The sequence below is a fragment of the Bufo gargarizans genome, chromosome 8 (genome assembly GCF_014858855.1).
Source record: "Bufo gargarizans isolate SCDJY-AF-19 chromosome 8, ASM1485885v1, whole genome shotgun sequence".
Lineage (NCBI taxonomy): Eukaryota > Metazoa > Chordata > Amphibia > Anura > Bufonidae > Bufo > Bufo gargarizans.
The window spans coordinates 172,905,253-172,928,961 of record NC_058087.1 but is presented as its reverse complement, the minus strand read 5'-3'; the positions used below and the strand labels follow the sequence as shown (position 1 = coordinate 172,928,961).

At 42.3% G+C, this 23,709-nt stretch overlaps 1 protein-coding gene across 4 annotated transcripts in view; it reads right to left on the bottom strand.

Annotated features, from left to right (window-relative positions):
- Positions 1-780: 780 nt before the first annotated feature.
- IL21R (interleukin 21 receptor) overlaps positions 781-23,709 on the bottom strand; it is a 42,291-nt gene continuing 19,362 nt past the window's right edge. For all 4 annotated transcript variants that reach the window (XM_044304047.1, XM_044304049.1, XM_044304050.1 and 1 more), the window contains 6 exons: positions 21,706-21,890; positions 21,301-21,446; positions 21,034-21,217; positions 18,210-18,306; positions 15,496-15,580; positions 781-3,484 (listed from right to left, as the gene is read on the bottom strand). In XM_044304047.1, the coding sequence (XP_044159982.1) occupies positions 2,753-3,484; positions 15,496-15,580; positions 18,210-18,306; positions 21,034-21,217; positions 21,301-21,446; positions 21,706-21,890 (1,429 nt within the window). In that variant the 3' untranslated portion in view covers positions 781-2,752. The remainder of the gene's footprint in view (positions 3,485-15,495; positions 15,581-18,209; positions 18,307-21,033; positions 21,218-21,300; positions 21,447-21,705; positions 21,891-23,709) is intronic.

Below are 23,709 nucleotides of genomic sequence, written 5' to 3'. Positions count from 1 at the left end.
CAGTGTTTTGGTCAGTGATTTCCATCAGTGATTGTGAGCCCAAACCAGGATTGGCGCCTCCACAGATATAAGGTATAAGGAAAGATCTGCACCTGTCCTGTGTTTAGAGCTGCACCTGGTTTTGGCTCAAAATCACTGACCAAACACTGACGTGTGAATGAGACATTTCATATTGCAGAAACAAATCTGTACCACCCTATAACGACCAGACGGAGGGCAAAAGGACAGTGTTCTCCAGATAACACCTAAAGCTCAGGCACTCTGCCTCCCTAAAGCTCAGGCACGCCTTTGTCAGGTGGATGATCCCTATGGATACATTTATCATATATACTGACAGCTTTGTATGGAGTATACACCAGATTTCAGCTCTGAACGTGATGTGAACAGAGACTTATTCCAGTAAATATACCAACATATCACATTGTCTGTCTCTTTATATGAGATATCATCAGGCACTCTACCATTACATGAAGGGTACATTCACACGACCGTATGTGTTTTGCACTCCTCAAATTGCGGATCTGCAAAACACAGATACCGTCCGTGTGCATTCCGTATTATTGAAATGACTCTTCTTGTCCGCAAATGAGGACAAGAATAGGACATGTTCTATTATTATTTTTTCTGGAGCCATGGAACGGAAGTGCAGAAGGGGACAGCACACAGTGTGCTGTCCACGTCTTTTGTGGCCCCATAAACACACTCCTGTGAATACACCCGTAATGTGAGGATCCTTATCCATCATAAAAGATTCATAAAGCTTGCGTTGCCGCGTTCAGGTAGATAACCATTTACACCATCAAGTTTATTGTTGTTGTCAATCCATTCATATGATTTTCTGGGTGCCAATACATGTGCAACAGAAAGTGTAGCAAACATCGAAATAAAATATGCTTAATGCACCCAGAGTAGACAAATAGGGGTTCAGATCTGATACATACACTCACATAGAGACAACAGGGAGGGGTGGAAGGACTGAAGACAGTGGGCTTACTTGAGACTGTTATCCTTTCATAAGGTCCCAGCATAGAAAACAAGGTGCAGAATTAAAAATAAACATTTTTGGGGACTAATATGACATTAACGAGTTTATATAGTCTTATAGGTGCAGTACTGCTCGCACAAATGTCGGGTTTGCTACAGAGCTTCTTTATTGTTCACAGTGTTCCCTCCAAGTCCTTGTAGAAAGTGAGCAGAAGTAAACCTGGCCACAGTTGCATCCAAAACAGCATCAAGTACATTTTGCCATATAACACCTAAATAACTGCAGCCAGATAAACTGTGCCATATAACACCTAAATAACTGCAGCCAGATAAACAGTGTCATATAACACCTAAATAACTGCAGCCAGATAAACTGTGTCATATAACACCTAAATAACTGCAGCCAGATAAACTGTGTCATATAACACCTAAATAACTGCAGCCAGATAAACTGTGCCATATAACACCTAAATAACTGCAGCCAGATAAACGGTGTCATATAACACCTAAATAACTGCAGCCAGATAAACGGTGTCATATAACACCTAAATAACTGCAGCCAGATAAACTGTGCCATATAGCGTCCAGATACACTGTGCCCAATATGGTCCGATTCCACTGTGCATCCATATACAGTCAATATACAGTCAATATTTTTATACTGCTTCCCGATAGTTTAAAAATGTCTATGTCAATTTCCCTAGTTTTCCTTCATTTTTATGAAGTCATTGCCAAGATCCCTGGTGGTTTAGGGTTTTGATGGGGTTTATGATAACAGGTCTAAGGACTAGGTCAGAGATTGAATTCATATCTGAATCTCTGTTGATCTAGGGAGAAGAGAAGAGGTTGATGTATGTATCCCTGGTGATCTAGGGTAGAGAAGAGGTTGATATATGTATCCCTGGTGGTCTAGGGTAGAGAAGAGGTTGATATATGTATCCCTGGTGGTGTAGGGTAGAGAAGAGGTTGATGTCTGTATCCCTGGTGGTATATGGCAGAGAAGCTGTTTATATCGGTATTTCTGGTGGTCCAGGGAAATTTCTGTCCAATCACTTATAAAGAGCTCAGGGCTACATAAGTGCTTTCCTGCTTACAGGAATATTTAAAGGGGTTTTCCGACACAGTACCTGATCGATGGGAGTCTGACACCCAAGACCCTTGCCGATCAGCTGTTTGAAAAGGCATCAGTGCTTCTGGCCTTCTCACAGATTACTCTGGGCCAGTGATGTCACGTTCATCAGTCACATGGACTGGGTGTGCTCAGTTCTATTTATGTGAATGGGGCTGAGCTCCAATACCAAGCACAGCCCCAGCTCTCACAGGAGCGTCGGTGCCTTCTCAAACATCACATCAGCAGGGGTCTCGGGTGTCAGACTCACACCGATCAGATACTGATAACTTATCCAGAGGATAGGTCATCAGTTAGAAAGAGTTGGAAAACCCCTTTAAGCTGTGCAGACAAAAGGAAACACTGGTTGTCACAACTTTATAGGCAATCCTCTATGAGCTAAATACAATGTTAGTAGAAATGTCTTGGCTGAGACCTCTGGTATACTGTAAGCCCCTGCAGTGAGCAGGGCTAGGCTGGGACAGGTTCTCAACTGCTTAAGTTAGACCATGAATGTTTTCAGTCACTGCCTGAATGAGCAGTCTGAAAAACACAAATATATGAGCAAGTTGCTTGCCTTTCATTATGCAATGAAGAAGCCATAGATGCTCAAAAAGCTCTACAACCATCTCCACATACAAAGACCTTGGATCTTGTTGATCAGTGGCCAGTGGGCACCCATTGCTGCACATAATTTCTTTCACATATTTCGTCTTCTTCACTGTAGGGATCTGGATTCAGTGGTTTTGTTGGAATATAATTAGTTCCAAAATTACTGTCCACAGGACTTCCACATTCAGAGTCTACAAAACCACTGTCAATAGTGTCCATATCCAGGCATATCCTGGGATAGCCAAAGTTGCCACTATTTCCCGAGTCAGGAGACAGTGAATTGTAATTATCGTCATTATAAAACACGTTCTCATCATCCTGTTTGGAAGGAGATTCCTGCAGTTCCCATTGTTCTGGCGGTATTGACACCAGGCTTAACATATTCATACTGGATCTTAGGAAATCTTGTGGAAGACCAAACTTCAGCATAATTGTGCTTTGTGGACTTGGTTCCCGATCCAACATGTTGCCACTATCAAGATTAACAGAAGGGTAGCCATAATCTCTACTCCTATCTTCCTCATTCATGGTACCATCAGTGGTGGTGGTAGTGGAGGCAATGCATGGAGGACAGCATTGTGAACAAGAGTTCTCTGTTGTACACCCACATGTTCTGCAGATCTGGTTCTTCTCAGTTAAGCACAACTTAGGAAGAAACTGCTTCTTAATTTCTATGTTCTTGCATGCACTATGGCAGTCGATTTCAAGGACTTCTGGATAAATAGAGCCTCCCTCACGAGGAATTATTGGGAATGGGGTATAATGAGGACCCAACCAGCTCTGTGAAAAGATAATAAAAGAATAAATTATGAAATCATTAATGCTTCAGAGAATATGAATCCCTGCCAAGACCCATTAAAAGGGGTTGTCCACTTTAGGAAACCCATTTTCACATACCCTATTAGGGAATTAATGGAGGGGGCAGGGCCAATGTGGAGAATGGTTACAAAGGGCGTCCCTCATTCTGAAGCATCTGTCCTGTCCTGTATTACAGAAATAACTCACTGATGTGCAATGCTTAAGTTCCCCTTTGGAGGGAAACTGAATACTTGCTGGATTCCACGCAGATTACAGCTGATCACTGGAGAACCCAGTAGGGGCACTCACTGCCATTAACATAAAGGGGTTTTCCGGGATCTATCTAGAGGATAGGTCATCAGTATCTGATTGTTGGGGTCCGACACCTGGGACCCCAGCTTATCAGCTGTTTAAGAAGGCACCAGACAGGGTTGCCAACCAGATTGTTTCTTTTTTATGGACAACTTATCCTAAAATCACGGACAGCCAACATTTTTTACCGACAAATTGGAAAACCATAATGAATGATAAAGATTATAAGTAATCCATGTCTATAGCTCAATATACTGATAAGAACTCATTACCAGCATTTACTGTGAGCTCTAAAAGGATGAAAATTGCCATCAAAGTAATCTAGTCAATAACCACCAGCCTCAAAAAAATCAAAGGCACATTTATTTTTTTCACGGACACAGGAAAAAAGTTGCCTATTTTTACGGACTAAAAAGCAAGAACAGAAAGGACCGGCACTCGCTGTAAGTTGTCTGCCAAATTGCTGTTTGATAAAGACACCTGCGAGTGTCGAAACACGTCACAGGATTATGTGGCCATAAACAAGAAATTTAACAGACAACTTCTAGTGAGTGCCGGTCCTTTCTGTTCTTGTTTCGTGGGATGCCAATCCTAGGACACGAGCACCACAAACTATCTACCTGCAGTGCCGACCTATTAGACTTACTATTTTTACGGACTGTCCAGAAATTTCTGGATGGTTGGCAACCCTGGCACCGGCGCTCCTGTGAGTGCCGCGGCCTTCTCTTAGCTTTTCCACTGACGTCATGTTCATCAATCACATGACCAAGCACAGCCGCTATGCAATGTACGGCTCTGTGCTTGGTGATCTGAGAGAAGACTGTGGCACTCACAGGAGCACTGGTGCCTTCTTAAACAGCTGATCACTGGGGGTTCTGGGTGTCAGACCCCCATTGATCAGATACTAATGAACTATCATGAAGAATTTGTTTAAAGAGGTCATCCTGTAACTGGCCAGCTAAGACCTGTCCTAGGTTGCTAGTATAGCTTATATGTGTATACAGCTAAACCTGCCAATAGCCTTAATACAGTTCCTATGTTTATGTGTTAAAGACAAAAGCAGAGTTATTTACTGTGACATCATGTTTTGGATGTCATATAACTGTTATATTTTGTGTTCACAGAAGAAGAAAAAGATAATATGCCTTTAAGATTCATTTTGTAATGTAAGGTAAGCTCAGTGGCACAGCAGAAACAGAAAGCATAGTGTTAATCTGTTGTTGCTGGGCAGAAGTCTCGACCAATCACAGCCAACTTCTCACACAGCAAGAGTTTTCACCAATCACAGCCAGCCTCACACACAGCCTGTCTGGGAATTCCCCTAGCAGGAGCTGCTGGAATCATTACTCACCAGAGAGAGGAGCTGAACAGACACACAGTTCCAGTGAGAGTCCAGTTTTATGGGAACAAGAGGCCAAAATAGGTATTTAGAACAGTTATATAACGTTCATATTGTTAGTATTGTGATTAGAACTGTATACTGAACCAGTTATATATGTGTTTACTTACAAATCCACCAAATTGCTCATTCAAATTGCAAGCTACAGTTGCAAACTGTGAACTACTTAATAATCCATAGAAATTGCAACCATACCAGATCGTACTCAACCAATCAGAAAAATAGTTACTGCTAACTGCATACTGCAAACCAAGTTTAGCCAGTAGAACTGTTAAATCTCAGATATACCTTTCAGAGAGATCATAAAGTGCTTGAATAACTTACAATGACAGTACAGATACTGAAGAGAGAAATATATCCACCATTTTATGTTGAATGACAAGATTGAACAGTTAAACCACCATCTTATGCATACCGCCATTTTGTGATATCTTTTCAACACGTGTTTTGTAAATGGACTATCTGCTGCGGAGGCGGCAGTGTTATATATGAAGAAAAGTTGAAGTTAATAAAGAAGTTATTTCAAGCATTTGGTGTGCTCTTTAACCACTTTAACCCCGCTAGCTAAAACCCCCTTAATGACCAGGCCACTTTTTACACTTCTGCACTACACTACTTTCACCGTTTATTGCTCGGTCATGCAACTTACCACCCAAATGAATTTTACCTCCTTTTCTTCTCACTAATAGAGCTTTCATTTGGTGGTATTTCATTGCTGCTGACATTTTTACTTTTTTTGTTATTAATCGAAATTTAACGATTTCTTTGCAAAAAAATGACATTTTTCACTTTCAGTTGTAAACTTTGCAAAAAAACGACATCCATATATAAATTTTTCACAAAATTTATTGTTCTACATGTCTTTGATAAAAAAAAAATGTTTGGGTAAAAAAAAAATGGTTTGGGTAAAAGTTATAGCATTTACAAACTATGGTACAAAAATGTGAATTTCCGCTTTTTGAAGCAGCTCTGACTTTCTGAGCACCTATCATGATTCCTGAGGTTCTACAATGCCCAGACAGTACAAACACCCCACAAATGACCCCATTTCGGAAAGTAGACACCCTAAGGTATTCACTGATGGACATAGTGAGTTCATAGAACTTTTTATTTTTTGTCACAAGTTAGCGGAAAATGATGATTTTTTTTTGCAGCCAAGGTGGGCAAAGGGGCACACATTCCAGAGAGCACCTTTCGGATTTCACCGGTCATTTTTTACACATTTTGATTGCAAACTACTTGCCACACATTAGGGCCCCTAGAATGCCAGGGCAGTATAACTACCCCACAAGTGACCCCATTTTGGAAAGAAGACACCCCAAGGTATTCCGTGAGGGGCATGGCGAGTTCCTCGAAATTTTTTTTTTGTCACAAGTTAGCGGAAAATGATGATTTTTTTTTTCTTACAAAGTCTCATATTCCACTAACTTGTGACAAAAAGTAAAAACTTCTATGAACTCACTATGCCCCTCATTGAATACCTTGGGGTGTCTTCTTTCCAAAATGGGGTCACTTGTGGGGTAGTTATACTGCCCTGGCTTTTTAGGGGCCCGAAAGTGTGAGAAGAAGTTTGCAATCAAAATCTGTAAAAAATTACCGGTGAAATCCAAAAGGTGCACTTTGGAATGTGTGCCCCTTTGCCCACCTAGGCTGCAAAAAGGTGTCACACATCTGGTATCGCCGTACTCAGGAGAAGTTGGGGAATGTGTTTTGGGGTGTCATTTTACATATACCCATGCTGGGTGAGAGAAATATCTTGGCAAAAGACAACTTTTCCCATTTTTTTTATACAAAGTTGGCATTTGAAGATATTTATCTCACCCAGCATGGGTATATGTAAAATGACACCCCAAAACACATTCCAACTTCTCCTGAGTACGGCGATACCAGATGTGTGACACTTTTTTGCAGCCTAGATGCGCAAAGGGGCCCAAATTCCTTTTAGGAGGGCATTTTTAGACATTTGGATCCCAGACTTCTTCTCACGCTTTAGGGCCCCTAAAAAGCCAGGGCAGTATAAATACCCCACATGTGACCCCATTTTGGAAAGAAGACACCCCAAGGTATTTAATGAGGGGCCTGGCGAGTTCATAGAATTTTTTTTTTTGGCATAAGTTAGCGGAAATTGATTTTTTTCTTTTTTTTTCTCACAAAGTCTCCCTTTCCGCTAACTTGGGACAAAAATTTAAATCTTTCATGGACTCAATATGCCCCTCAGCAAATACCTTGGGGTGTCTTCTTTCCAAAATGGGGTCATTTGTGGGGTGTTTGTACTGCCCTGGCATTTTAGGCGCCTTAAAGCGTGAGAAGTCTGGAATATAAATGTCTAAAATATTTTACGCATTTGGATTCCGTGAGGGGTATGGTGAGTTCATGTGAGATTTTATTTTTTGACACAAGTTAGTGGAATATGAGACTTTGTAAGAAAAAAAAAAAAAAAAAAAATTCCGCTAACTTGGGCCAAAAAAATGTCTGAATGGAGCCTTACAGGGGGGGTGATCAATGACAGGGGGGTGATCACCCATATAGACTCCCTGATCACCCCCCTGTCATTGATCACCCCCCATGTCATTGATCACCTCCCTGTCATTGATCACCCCCCTGTAAGGCTCCATTCAGACGTCCGTATGATTTTTACGGATCCACGGATACATGGATCGGATCCGCAAAACACATACGGACGTCTGAATGGAGCCTTACAGGGGGATGATCAATGACAGGCGGATGATCAATGACAGGGGGGTGATCAGGGAATCTATATGGGTGATCACCTCCCTGTCATTGATCACCCCCCTGTAAGGCTCCATTCAGACGTCCGTATGTGTTTTGCGGATCCGATCCATGTATCCGTGGATCCGTAAAAATCATATGGACGTCTGAATGGAGCCTTACAGGGGGGTGATCAATGACAGGGGGGTGATCAATGACAGGGGGGTGATCAGGGTGTCTATATGGGTGATCACCCCCCTGTAAGGCTCCATTCAGACGTCCGTATGCGTTTTGCGGATCCGATCCATGTATCCGTGGATCCGTAAAAATCATACGGACGTCTGAATGGAGCCTTACAGGGGGGTGATCAATGACTGGGGTGATCAGGGAGTCTATATGGGTGATCACCCCTCTGTCATTGATCACACCCCTGTAAGGCTCCATTCAGACGTTCGTATGTGTTTTGCGGATCCGATCCATGTATCCGTGGATCCGTAAAAATCCTACGGACGTCTGAATGGAGCCTTACAGGGGGGTGATCAATGACTGGGGTGATCAGGGAGTCTATATGGGTGATCACTCCTCTGTCATTGATCACACCCCTGTAAGGCTCCATTCAGACGTCCGTATGTGTTTTGCGGATCCGATCCATGTATCCGTGGATCCGTAAAAATCATACGGACGTCTGAATGGAGCCTTACAGGGGGGTGATCAATGACAGGGGGGTGATCAATGACAGGGAAGTGATCAGGAAGTCTATATGCGTGATCACCCTCTTCTCATTGATCACCCCCCTGTAAGGCTCCATTCAGACGTCCGTATGTGTTTTGCGGATCCGATCCATGTATCCATGGATCCGTAAAAATCATACGGACGTCTGAATGGAGCCTTACAGGGGGGTGATCAATGACAGGGGGGTGATCAATGACAGGGGGGTGATCAGGGTGTCTATTTGGGTGATCACCCCCCTGTAAGGCTCCATTCAGACGTCCGTATGCGTTTTGCGGATCCGATCCATGTATCCGTGGATCCGTAAAAATCATACGGATGTCTGAATGGAGCCTTACAGGGGGGTGATCAATGACTGGGGTGATCAGGGAGTCTATATGGGTGATCACCCCTCTGTCATTGATCACCCCCCTGTAAGGCTCCATTCAGACGTCCGTATGTGTTTTGCGGATCCGATCCATGTATCCGTAAAAATCATACGGACGTCTGAATGGAGCCTTACAGGGGGGTGATCAATGATAGGGGGGTGATCAGGGTGTCTATATGGGTGATCACCCCCCTGTAAGGCTCCATTCAGACGTCCGTACGTGTTTTGCGGATCCGATCCATGTATCAGTGGATCCGTAAAAATCATACGGACGTCTGAATGGAGCCTTACAGGGGGGTGATCAATGACAGGGGGGTGATCAATGACAGAGAAGTGATCAGGAAGTCTATATGCGTGATCACCCCCTTGTCATTGATCACCCCCCTGTAAGGCTCCATTCAGACGTCCGTATGTGTTTTGCGGATCCGATCCATGGATGCGTGGATCCGTAAAAATCATACGGACGTCTGAATGGAGCCTTATAGGGGGGTGATCAATGACTGGGGGGTGATCAATGACGGGGGGGTGATCAGGGAGTGTATATGAAGTGATCAGGGGTTCATAAGGGGTTAATAAGTGACGGGGGGGGTGTAGTGTAGTGGTGTTTGGTGCTACTTTGCACAGCTACCTGTGTCCTCTGGTGGTCGATCCAAACAAAAGGGACCACCAGAGGACCAGGTAGCAGGTATATTAGACGCTGTTATCAAAACAGCGTCTAATATACCTGTTAGGGGTTAAAAAAATCACATCTCCAGCCTGCCAGCGAGCGATCGCCGCTGGCAGGCTGGAGATCCACTCGCTTACCTTCCGCGCCTGTGTGCGCGCGTTCACAGGAAATCTCGCGTCTCGCGAGATGATGCATATATGCGTCGCTGAGCGCAGGGCTGCCACCTCCGGACCGCAGATCTGCGTTAGGCGGTCCGGAGGTGGTTAAACCTACTGTTTCCATAGAACTGCGCTAGAGGAATTACAGAGTAATAGACAGTCTGGTTAGACTAAAAGTCAGAGATATCAAAATTCTTCTAATGCCACAGCGCAAAAGGCACTTCATAGTGTTACGCCTGCCACACATCCCATTTATCAAGTCCTTAGTTTACTGGAAATACAGTGATTCCTTAAGATACAATGCCTCAGACTCAGATCCAACTAATCAAGGCTACTTCTATGGTAAAATAACTGTATTAGTTGCTAGTTATCAGCTATTCCTGACTGTTATCTGTAAGGACTTGTTTTATCTGTCTTAGTTATCTGCTTATTTTTCTTAACTCTTCATTTTCTCTTATCTTGGATGACATTTTGGGCTTTGGAACAAATTACTCACCTTACAATGGTTTCAACATACAATGGTCGTCCTGGAACCAATTAATATTGTAACTTGAGGGATCACTGTATATGGTTCTCGATCAACACACAACCAAACTTTTCCTTTCTTTCATTTTCTAACTCTGATATTGGAAAGACACTGCAATTTCATTTGAAACTGTGACTTCCCCTCAACATTCTTATGATGGCGCTCCAAGATACTCTGAGGAGTCAGCAGGGCTACCGCGTGCGTAGTCCAAGCGCTCACTGGCTGTTAATGATAGCTATAGGGGGATCAATTCTTTTGCTATGGGGCCATTAGCATATGTGTACAGTACCTACTACCCCAAGCATCTCACACACAGTCACAAATAGCTGTTGAAAGCCATAAATCACATTCTATGATGAGGACTCAAGTTTTGTTTAGGGTTCTGTATAGTACCCAGAAAAATAAAATTAAGCCGCCCTCACCTGGTGCCCAAAGGAGCAGCTCATCCTGGCACAGACACAGGGCAGTACTAGAGATGTTGTACCGCACTGTACTGTAAAGAGGAGCTACTAGACAACAAATGCTGGTGTTTTGTCAGAGAAATGGCCATGTTGATTGGTTGGATCTGAATCTAAAACATTGTATGTTGAGTCTAGTTTCAACTTACGATGGCCCAGGAAAGACCATTGTAAGTTGAATATATTGTATCCTGGTGCCACTGTATCTTGAGGGACCACTGTATGTATATATCATGTCGGTGGCCTGTGCCCGCCACCGCGTCTGTCTCCCTAGCGGGCAGGGCTGCCATTCTGCTTAACAAGTGTCATGCTTCGGCGTGGGAGGGAAACACCACACTGAGCATAAGAGGGAAGGTGGCAACAGGGAATCAGGCCTAAGAACTAGGGAAGGAAGATTGACACCTCCTAGTAACACCCTAACAAAAATCCTGACTGACTACCAGTATGAACAGACCCTAAGAGGTAGGTGTGTTCATATGCAGGAATACCTAGTGTCCTAAATAGCCCTATAGGACCCTGGTACTAATGGCAGGGATGAGACTACCTGTTCCTCCAAAAGGAAGGACGAACAGGAGTCTCCTTCAGGCCTAATACAAACAATAGGGAAATGCAACACACAGAACCCAAACAAAATACAAAAAGTGAAAGGAAAGGAAAGACTTAACTTCAAAGGGGCTATGGAAGCACCAGGAACTCCCCCGAGAGCCACACACCAGCAATCCACAACTGAAACTAAAGCTATAAACCGCACAGCATAGTGGGAGAAGCAACAATAAATCCTCATTTACACGAGGAATAAAAGTCTATTTTCTCGGGAAAGCTGCAACTGATTTTCACAAGACAGGTATCATTTCAATCAGCAGAATCAACCCTTCCAGGCGGTATAAAGTTCATCCTGCTGACTGGTGCATTTTAAATATTATAGTTAGTCAGGGGCAGATGCCTAGCAAACGGTCCCTGTGGAATAATGTGTGGGCTCTGCTTCCTTCAATCTCAACAAAACCACACTAAGGGATAATCTATTCTAGAAAAATATGATAAAACTAAAAAAAAATGTAATGTTCACATGCCACACACACACAGTACACAAGGGTCATATGCAACACATGCAGCTCTTACACCTACAAAATATGAAACATGTGTGCCACTTGTGGACATGCCCCACTTATGCAGGACATAAAGACTGGGCACATGCCACACAGGCACCAACCACATCATTTCACACTACCAGATCTCTTGGTCGCTTCTGACCTCTGGTAATATCCCTGCATTCAGGGTAGCTTCCTGTAGCCCGCTGAGACATAGACACGATGGCCCTTACGTTGCCAAGCCATGCGCCCTCGTAGTGCTTCCAAAATACAGGTCACTCCCAATTCTTGGTTGCAATGTGGTACAAAGGGGTCTCAGCCCTATGAGGGGCTATCGATATGTGCCCCTCTTCCTCTAGTGGCATCGCTAGACAGGTTTCAGAAGTAGCCATCACAGTCAGGTCTCACCACCAAGGTCCATCCCGTCACAGAAGGAGGCAGGAAGGTGATGCAGTACTTCACAGTAATGTCATCATTCACAGATCCTGGATATCGTGTCAGTATCAGATACAGGAAGCCATTGGTGGTTAGAGGAAGGGCCCAGGTATAGCATGCACCCAGGATGTAGAAGCTAGGCCTCTGTACACGACATACGCAAATCTGAGACCTGCCTGGTTTCAGATCTACCTTGGTTCATTTATCTCGGTAATGACAGGAAATAGCAGGAAGCCGAGATCTAATCATTTACAGGCAAAGCAACTGCAGTCATTAAAGGGATTGTCCCGTAAAGAACATTTATCATCTCTCCACAGGATAGGCAATAATAGTCTGTTGGTTGTGGGCCAACCGATCACTTCAATCGAGCAGTGGTCAAACATGCGCCCTGACGATCCATTCAACGTGCATAGGGCTGATGGCTGAGCACACTAAACTAAGGAAAGACTGGGGTTTGGGTGGTGAACACATAATATGGATCATAAAGTTCTCCTTTATGGGTGTGTTTTTTTTGGGGGGTGGCTTTTTTTCAGACTTTATTTTTCCTATAGGGAAGTCTGTGGGAAAATGGTTGAAAAAATGCCATTCTAAGAGCATACTACAATATATAAAAAAAAACACCAAGGGACAAAAAGTAAAGCAAAAACACATTGGAACTGTCTTAAAGGGGTTTTCCAGGACCCATCCGATCCCACAAAGTCACCTTAATTATACAGAACTTACCTGTCGGAAAATGTTTGTAATAGACTTACCATTCCGAATTTAAATATACTAAATACAAGCTGATAAAGACCCGTAACCTAAGGATTCCACCATACAGCATTCCTGGAAATGACACATCACCCCCATAGAGCCTTATTCAGATGGCACTGTTTTGTTTTTGTTTAGTTTTTTCAAAAACAGATTTTTTTTATGCCATTTTTATTAGGAGTAAAAAACACTGCAGTCATATGTTTACATATTGGCAAATTGGAAATTATAAAATGCCCAACAAAAACACAGTATTTTTTTGTAGTGGCATTTTAAAGGGGTTCTTCAAGTCCACCAGGTCTCACAGAGCCATCCTAATCACATATAACAACCCTATAAATAAAGTTTATAATGTACTTACCATTCTGAAGTTCCTCCTCTTCTCAAAATCCTGCTTCCACTGATGTCACATCCTCTACCAGGTTTCCTGCCTGGACTATGGCTGGGATGTCATTTCTGTTGTGGACGGGGCCAGAACTATTCTTCTCCCGAGTTTGCGCATGCACCAAGTAGATGAATTGTTTGGGCCTACGTCACAGCAGAAGTGACTTCCCATCCATAGCCCAGGCCGAAAACCTGGTAAAGGTGTTTTAGGGCTCATGTACACGAACATACTGTGTTTTCCGGTCCACAAATTGTGGATCCACAAAACATGGATACCAGCCGTGTGTATTCTGCATTTTGTGGAAAGGAACGTCCCGCCCTATGATAGCAATGCCTATTCTTGTCCACAAAATGAACAAGAATAGGACATGTTCTTTTTTTTTTTTTTTTTTTGTTTTGCAGGGCTGCCAAACAGAGCAATGGATGAGGATAGCACGTGTGATGCTGTCCGCATCTTTTGTGGCCCCATTGAAGTAAATGGGACCACATCCGAGACACAAATAATGCGCCTCGGATGTGGACTAAAACAACAGTCGTGTGCATGAGCCCTTAACGTGAATTCAAAAGATTTGAGAATGAATAAGCTTACGCAGGCTAAGTGAATAAATATATTTACTAAGTGTGATTAAATATAAGGTAATACAGACAAATCACATACAGAATAAATATTAATGCCATGGCCGACACCCCATGGTGATACAAGAAAGAAAATAGTATTTTAACCATATACATACATCCTAACTGGATGACATTTCTCAATGGAGTGCCCGTTACCTGTCTGTGTGCAGTCAAGTTTATACCCTTTCAGCCCCTCCTCCCAAAGATGTCCAGTGTGCAGCACGCATGTCCCTAACCCAGTACATTACAAGGAATATCCTTATATAGAATATTAAAGGGGACAGAATTAAATGGGACAGAACAAATCAATAGCTAAAAATACCCTTACAACACAACATTGCATAAGTGGATGCTGGATTTTGAGAAGAGGAGCGACACATTATCGGGTTCTCAGGAGGTTGATCCATGCAACTTCAGAGTGGTAAGTATATTACAAACTTTATACTACAGGGGTGTTATATGAGACCTGGTGGGACTTGTAGAACCCCTTTAAAATGCTACAACCAAAAAATGCAATGTTTGTGCAGGGCGTTTTATAATTTCCTATTGGAAAGTTCACATCACTGTTTTATTTTTCGTTCTTCTGACCCGTCAGGTCAGGAGTACAGAAAGAAAGAAAAAAACTGGATCCTGTAAAAACACGGATCCTGTTCATCAGAGCCATTTCCGTCTGAGATCGTTTTTTTTAGAAGGAAAAAAAGTACTGCATGCAGTCAACCCTACTAGGCAGTATGCCTGAAATGATGATGTGGACTCTCCCTAACATATGAATGCAGTGTTTTTACTCCAAATAAAAATGCCATTAAAAATGCTGTATTTAAAAAAATATATATATTTGTGCCATCTGAAAAAAAAGGCCCTATGGGGGCGCTGGACAGGTATGCTACACGATGGAGTCCCTAGGCTACGGGTCCAAATCAGCTTGTATTTAGTATGTTGTACGTCTGTATTCAGCAGGTTTTTTTTTCCCGAGAAACTCCACAGCATGCTCGTTTCTGTGTGTGGGAAATGTCTGCAGCATGTGGATGAGATTTGTAAAACTTGTAAAAATCTGCAGCAAATGTGCCATGTGAGAATCGAAAGAGCACCAACATGCTTCACCCTTCTGATGATGGCAATCTAAGCAGCCGTGCAGCACGCTTAATGCAACAAATAAGGAAGTAAAACTATATTTTCCCCCAAATCACATGTTTTCTTAACTAGTTTCATGCAGAGCCGTGACATTTACTACAAAGATGAGAGAACTGTAATTTCCACCATCACTCGGGGCAGCTGTACGTTCCCACCTATCTCCACAACTCCCACGGGTCTTGTAACACCCTTCACAGAGGTAACAGGGTCATAATACGAATTATGACTAATAGCAGTAACAGCTTTATAGATTTTGTGTTACCTTGAAATCTCCTTGATGCCCTTTGTAGAGGGGCTTAAAAAAGGGCTCGGGGTCAGGGACCAACACCCACACCTTCTTCCATATGCTGAGGACAAGAAAAGAAACATGAGATCTGTGTAATCAACATTAAAGTGTCATGCTTATTTTATGAATGATATGTCAGTCTAGCGGTACGGCCAGATGGCGCAGCTTGCCGATGGCCAAGTCAAATCTACCTGTGGCAGCCAATGACAGCATGATTTTGTGGCTTGGTGCTCCGCGTGGCCTTACCCTCTGACCATATTTCAGCTGTCCTGAGTGGTGTCCATATTGTGACTGACCCCCTGAACTCTTGAATGCTCCCACATTTCCCTCAAACTTAGACCACCACAGAACCTTATCTTCTCTATGTTTGGTTCAGTGGAACCATGGGGAGTCTGCAAGTTGCAGACATAAGATGGACCCTAAAACGCGACTGTATTATTGCCTCTTGAAACTTAGAAGAGTAGCTTGAAAATCATGGGCCATGGTCTATAAAAAGAGCCCCCCAAGATATCACATGTCATTTAAACAGTAACTGTTGTGTGGCCATTGGGCGTCAGGGGCCGATCAGTGACTGCTACCATTTCACTTTCCATAGTTAATACCCCTGAAACCATCCATGTAAGTTATTTAGACAGATCATTCTTGATTAGAAAGACCATCATGTTCTGGATAATTGGAAGGTTGCTTTAGCTGGAAATTTACCCTCCAAACGCTTCTCAACCAGATGAACACGTCAACTAACATGAAGAAAATTAGATATACAGTTGCAAGAAAAAGTATGTGAACCCTTTGGAATGATATGGATTTCTGCACAAATTGGTCATAAAATGTGATCTAATCTTCATCTAAGTCACAACAATAGACAATCACAGTCTGCTTAAACTAATGACACACAGAATTAATTGTTACCATGTTTTTATTGAAAACACCATGTAAACATTCACAGTGCAGGTGGAAAAAGTATATGAACCCTTGGATTTAATAATTGGTTGAACCTCCTTTAGCAGAAATAACTTTAACCAAACGTTTCCTGTAGTTGCAGATCAGACGTGCACAACGGTCAGGAGTAATTCTTGACCATTCCTCTTTACAGAACTGTTTCAGTTCAGCAATATTCTTGGGATGTCTGGTGTGAATCGCTTTCTTGAGATCATGCCACAGCATCTCAATCGGGTTGAGGTCAGGACTCTGACTGGGCCACTCCAGAAGGCGTATTTTCTTCTGCTTAAGCCATTCTGTTGTTGATTTACTTCTATGCTTTGGATCGTTGTCCTGTTGCAACACCCATCTTCTGTTGAGCTTCAGCTGGTGGACAGATGGCCTTATGTTCTCCTGCAAAATGTCTTGATAAACTTGGGAATTCATTTTTCCTTCGATGATAACAATCCGTCCAGGCCCTGACGCAGCAAAGCAGCCCCAAACCATGATGCCCCCACCACCATACTTCACAGTTGGGATGAGGTTTTGATGTTGGTGTGCTGTGCCTCTTTTTCTCCACACATAGTGTTGTGTGTTTCTTCCAAACAACTCAACTTTGGTTTCATCTGTCCACAGAATATTTTGCCAGTACTGCTGTGGAACATCCAGGTGCTCTTGTGCAAACTGTAAATCTGCAGCAATGTTTTTTTTGGACAGCAGTGGCTTCCTCTGTGGTATCCTTTCATGAAATCCATTCTTGTTTAGTGTTTTACATATCATAGATTTGGTAACAGGGATGTTAGCATATGCCAGAGACTTTTGTAAGTCTTTAGCTGACACTCTAGGATTCTTCTTCACCACATTGAGCAGTCTGCGCTGTGCTCTTGCAGTCATCTTTACAGGATGGCCACTCCTAGGGAGAGTAGCAGCAGTGCTGAACTTTCTCTATTTATACACAATTTGTCTTACCGTGGACTGATGAACAGCAAGGCTTTTGGAGATACTTTTATAACCTTTTCCAGCTTTATGCAAGTCAACAATTCTTAATCGTAGGTCTTCTGAGAGCTCTTTTGTGCGAGGCATCATTCACATCAGGCAATGCTTCTTGTGAAAAGCAAACCCAGAACTGGTGTGTGTTTTTTATAGGGCAGCTGTAACCAACACCTCCAATCTCATCTCATTGATTGGACTCCAGTTGGCTGACACCTCACTCCAATTAGCTCTTGGAGATGTCATTAGTCTAGGGGTTCACATACTTTATCCACCTTCACTGTGAATGTTTACATGGTGTGTTCAATAAAAACATGGTAACATTTAATTATTTGTGTGTTATTAGGTTAAGCAGACTGTGATTGTCTATTGTTGTGACTTAGATGAAGATCAGATCACATTTTATGACCAATTTGTGCTGAAATCCATATCATTACAAAGGGTTCACATACTTTTTCTTGCAACTGTATTTTGCTTTATCCTAGGGTGTGGAAGGAGAGAGGAACACCAAAGCTATATTCAAAATAGGTTCCTTCATTTGGAGGCATTCCCATTCCAAGTCATGGTGCATTCTCATTTCTACCTATCCTTTGTAGTAGAGATGAGCTCCGTGGACCCTCCACCAGCTTACCTCTCCCTTGTTAGCTAATATTGAGGCACCTTCAGAGAAATGAAGAGGTTCACCATCCTATGTCAAATAGACATGGGTTCAATCTAAGGCGCCCCTCTCCACAGGTCGTACATGTATAGATATCAGTACAAACAAAACAACATGGACTTACAGTGGTGAATATCGGAAGCACGTCATTAAAATGCCCAGGAAGGCCAAAATAGCTATCATCCCTGAAATCATCCCAATTTGCATCGTGACTGTCTGATCTGAAAATAAATGAGATAAAAATTATAATATCAGTAGTTTCGAGAATGTCCTTTCCTAGAACCTGAGCTTAAAGAGGAAGTGTCACATCCCCTGATATGCCGAATTTAGTAAATGTTGTATTCCTCCTAAAATAACAATTTAGAAGTGTCTTTTCTTAGGACTTTGCCTTGTGTTTCTCTTCTGTTATTCTTCCAAGAATTGTATTAGTCGCACACAATCTTGTGACATTTTGCATTTTTACACTCATTTTACTAATTTCAGTTTTGAAAAGCGAGTGGGAGAGTGGACGTGGCTAGCCTGTCGAGGTGATTTAAGCCACATTTATCAATGGCAACTTTTTAATAAGTTACCAAAATTGTCGTAATCTGTGTATGGGGTGCTGTAGAAAGTAGAGAAAAATCAAGACAGAAGTCTGTGAAGGTTCTCATTTATCCAGGTCATGGTATATCTGTAAAAAATAAATCAAGGCAACTGGACTTACTGTAGATTTCTTGAAAACGTTTCACTCGTTCTTCCAACGAGCTTTCTCAATTCTGAGTGACTGTACAAGAATTCTCTGGGAATAAATATGTAACTGAATCAACATCTGGTAATTATACCCAGCATGGGGTCAGAGGTCATTATACCCAGCATGGGGTCAGAGGTGTTGATTCCATTATCCCAATTGGAGTCAGTAGGTGATAATGACCTCCCAGAAAAAGGTGTCAAGACAGCATTGTATGTGGCAGACAATAGATGTCTAAGCTCTATTTAAGCTTAAATAGAGGCGGGGGGTTAGACATCTATTGTCTGCCACATACAATGCTGTCTTGACACCTTTTTCTGGGAGGTCATTATCACCTACTGACTCCAATTGGGATAATGGAATCAACACCTTTGACCCCATGCTGGGTATAATGACCTCTGACCCCATGCTGGGTATAATTACCAGATATTGATTCAGTTACATATTTATTCCCAGAGAATTCTTGTACAGTCACTCAGAATTGAGAAAGCTCGTTGGAAGAACGAGTGAAACGTTTTCAAGAAATCTACAGTAAGTCCAGTTGCCTTGATTTATTCTTTACAGATATACCAAGACAGAAGTGTTAGACTCAAATATGTACCCAATGTATCAAACATTGAGTGACATTTGATAAATTTGGTGCAAACCAGACACTTAAGTTCTAAGAAAAGCTCCAGAATTGTTATTACATGGAGAATACAAGTAGTGACTAAAACAGACATGTCAGAAGAGGTGAGACTTTCTTTTAAAGGAGCATAGCACAAATCTCCATATTGCTCTGTATAACATTAGAGGCATATGGAGGTACAGTAAAGGCCTGTACAAATGTGTCATTTGTCTTGACCATCTTGGTATGGTAAGGCAACCAATGTACTGGACAACAAACAAAAAAGATCTTGGCAGACTGACTTTTCCACAGGTCCTTCATTCTTCTCTCATGTTCTTTGGGGTCACAAGAAGGTGTCTACAGTCAACACAGCCTAAATCTGAAATCTATGGTATCTGACCAGCTAGAGACATGCTATATAACACTGGTTGTAATTTGAAAGTGCAGTGGAACAACTTGGTAAGTAACCATACCCCACTGGTCTTCTGAGGCTTCTTATGGAAGTACCAGAGTCAAAGGCAAGTCAGAAGTAGTGATGAGCGGCTGGGGCAATATTCAAATTTGAGATATTTTGCAAATATTTGGTAGACTATTCGTCACATATTTGCGAATTCGAGATTATTTTCTTGATCGTGAAAAATCGGCAATGTAATATTCCCGTAATGCGCGAAATACAGGCGTGGGTCACTATAGCTAAGTTTTTCAAGCTGCTAGAAGTTTCCTGAGACTGAAGAAAATGGTTCGCACGGCAGAACATTACAATAGCTTTATATGCAGGTAGAGTGCTCCAATATATTTGCGATTGCAAAATTGGCACTAATGATGCAAATATTTTGGCGCAATACATGCAACTTCACATTTTAGCAGGTCTGACTACATATTACTGATTGGTGCACTAAGTATTGTTGTGAACTTGTGGCATCACAGCACTATGTCTGTAGCCTGTATGTATGGACAGCAGAGAAACAGTAATTCCTATCACACTACCTAACACCCTGCACTGGAACCTATCAGCTCCACTACATCACTATCTAACCTACACTGACTATCTGTATTATATATATAAGCTAACTAACTAACTATCTAATGTAGTGTGGAAAGCACAGAGCACAGCAATGACACTGCTGTCTGTCTCAGAACTGCAAAAAACTGTAGAAAATGGCTGCTGGGGAGGTTCTTATATAGTAAGGGGTAGGGAACTTTCCTATTGGTTGCTAGGAATGTTGCTAACCTCAGACAAAGACATTGCAGCCTTCTCATTAGCCCACAAGCAAGAAGGGAGGTTACTGATGAAAAAAAAAATCTAGAATATTTGAAATTACGAATATATATCACTATATTCTAAATATTCGCTAATTCTCGAAGTGCCAATATTCACGATTAATATTCGCTATTCGAATATTCGAGCCCAACACTAGTCAGAAGTTGGGTCTGACATTTTATTTAGTGGCAGATTTACATATACACCAAATAAAACCAAGAAACATTCAACCTGGAGAATGTCTCCAAGACAGACCTCCTCTCTGCCCTACCGGCTTCATGCTTCCAACTATATGATGTTTTTTTCATGACCTACATAAATTCGATTTAAAACATGAGGTGACATCTTCATACCATTAGCTGGGGTCCTCCACTTAATGGATGTGCTCCAATCACTCCAGTGTCCTTGATATATATCTGATAGATAGATTTTAGGTTGAGTTCGGATCCTGGCTACATATTGTTCACCAGCTTGAAAAGATGACCTCAAGAGGACCACGTGTTTTTCATCTTCAAGGACCTGGATAGTCTTTTGGTTCTAGCAAACCATAAAGGTGTATGGGTTAATCTGTTACCAGAATTCAACATCCCATTGACTTCAGAAGGGATAAATGTTCTTACCAGCCATGACCCTCCATCCTTCTTGTAGCTCAGCTCGTAGGCTAGTTCTCCACCTCTCGTGTCATGGTTATCGTACAAAGTTTTCCAGGAAATATTATAATTTTCAGAAAGAGACACTGTGAGATTGAACGGTGGCACTGGCTTGACTGTTGAAAAGGAGAAGATTTCATGATGTGCTGTCTACACACTCTACTTAAAGGGATTGTCGAAAAAGGTCCACTTTTTCCAGAAACATTGTCATTTTTGACTATAGACTATGCCTGGTATGGCATCTCATTTCTATTCAAGTGAATGGGGATTAGCTGCAATACCAGACACAGCCTTCTGGAAATAAAATATATGCCCCCTTTTTTCTAACCCCAGACATTCCCTCCATCCATAATTAGAAGCACCGGTATAACTTACATTTGTTACCTATGTTGAAAGGTTGGCAGATCTGTTTGGAATGGTATCGTCCATTGATCTTGGTTATTATGGTAACGGTGCACATGCCATCTACGGTGAAGTCTTCCATATCAATAGTGCAAATGTACTCATGGTTCTTCTCGCACTCATCCAGAAGACATGTATCATTCCACTCTTCAAAGGTCCTTTGAAGAAACAAATGTTGATATATTCGTGAATAACTCTGGATAATCTCCTGGAAGTCCATAGCTGCAATGTTATACGTTTAGAACAGGGATCAGCAACCTCCAGCACTCCAGCTGTTCTGAAACTACAACTCCCAGAATATTCCTTACACTTCTATGGGAGTTACAAGAACAGACGAGTAAGTGTGCATGCTGGGAGTTGTAGTTTCACAGCAGCTGGAGTTCCCAAGGTTCCCTGGTTTAGAAAATCACGGCTGCTTTCTTCCAAACACAGTTTCATACCTCTCCAGACATTGTGTCTGATATTGCGATGATGCTTGCTCCATTGGAGTGAATGGGGCTGAACTGCAACACCACATACAACCTCTGGAATAGTGTGGCGCTGTTTCTGGAAGAAAGCGGCCATGTCTTTATATTCCTGGATTACCTTTGTAATGCACTGGCTTTAAAGGGGTTTTTCGACCTATCCTCTGGATAGATCCTTGGTATATGATCGGTGGGGTCCGACACCCAGGAGCCCAGCCTATCAGCTGTTTGAGAAGGCACTGGCACCCCTGTGAGTGCCGCGGCCTTCTCAAAGGTTACCAAGCTCTACATTGTTTAGCAGCTGTGCTTGGTATCACTTCAATGGGGCTGAGCTGCGCCTAGGCCGCACGACTGATGAACGCAACGTCACTGGTCTAGGCTAAGCTGTGATCTCACAGGAGCACCGCTGCCTTCTTAAACAGCTGATTGTCAGGGGTCCCCAGTGTCGGACCCCCACCAATCAGATACGGATGACCTATCCAGGGGATAGGTCATCAGATAAATAAGTGCCGCAAAACCCCATTAATCAGATTGTTAAATATTGATAATGGCCCGTAGTGTTAGGATATTGAACTAGGGCCGGGTAACAGGTGTGCGTATAAGGCCTAGTTCACACGAACGTATGGCTTTTATAGTTTTTTGCGGTCCGTTTTTCACGGATCCGTTGTTCTGTTTTTGAGTTCCGTTTCCGTTCCGTTTTTCCATTCCGTTTTTCCGTATGGCATATACAGTATACAGTAATTACATAGAATAAATTGATCTGGGCATTACATTTTCAATAGATGGCTCAGCAAAAACGGAACAGATACTGAAGACATACGGATGCATTTCCGTATGTGTTCCGTTTTTTTTGCAGACCCATTGACTTTAATGGAGCCACGGAACGTGATTTGCGGCCAAATTTAGGACATGTTCTATAATTTCAACGGAAATACGGAAACGGAATGCATACGGAACACATTCCGTTTTTTTTTGCAGAACCATTGAAATGAATGGTTCCGTATACGGCCCATGCACTCGCAAAAAAAACGTTTGTGTGAACTAGGCCTAAGGGGCAGCTAAGATGGGATCTAGTCCATATCATGGGTGTCCTTAAACTGGCCGTGGTAACATCGGCTTTGGTGCATCCCTCTGAATGTCAGTACTGGCTAGAAATATGGCATGTGATTTGTGGAGAACATAAGATAAGCAATATTTTACGGTACGTAAAGGACTGGTTCTTTAAAAGCGGTACAGTATGCGGCTATGATAGACCAGGTACTGTAACGGTCATTACAACAAAGTACTGCCTCCTTGCTGTCTCATTTTTAGACAGCTTTACAAAAGCTTCATTTATAAAGTAATACCGCCATGCAATGCTTAAATAATACCACCACACAGCATCCAAATTATGCTAACATAGGTGGCTCCCATAACAATAATATGTGGCTAAGACAATGCTGCCATTCAATCCCCTAAATTGGAATACTACTAATAAATAATACTGCCATATAACAAATAATACCCCCCAATA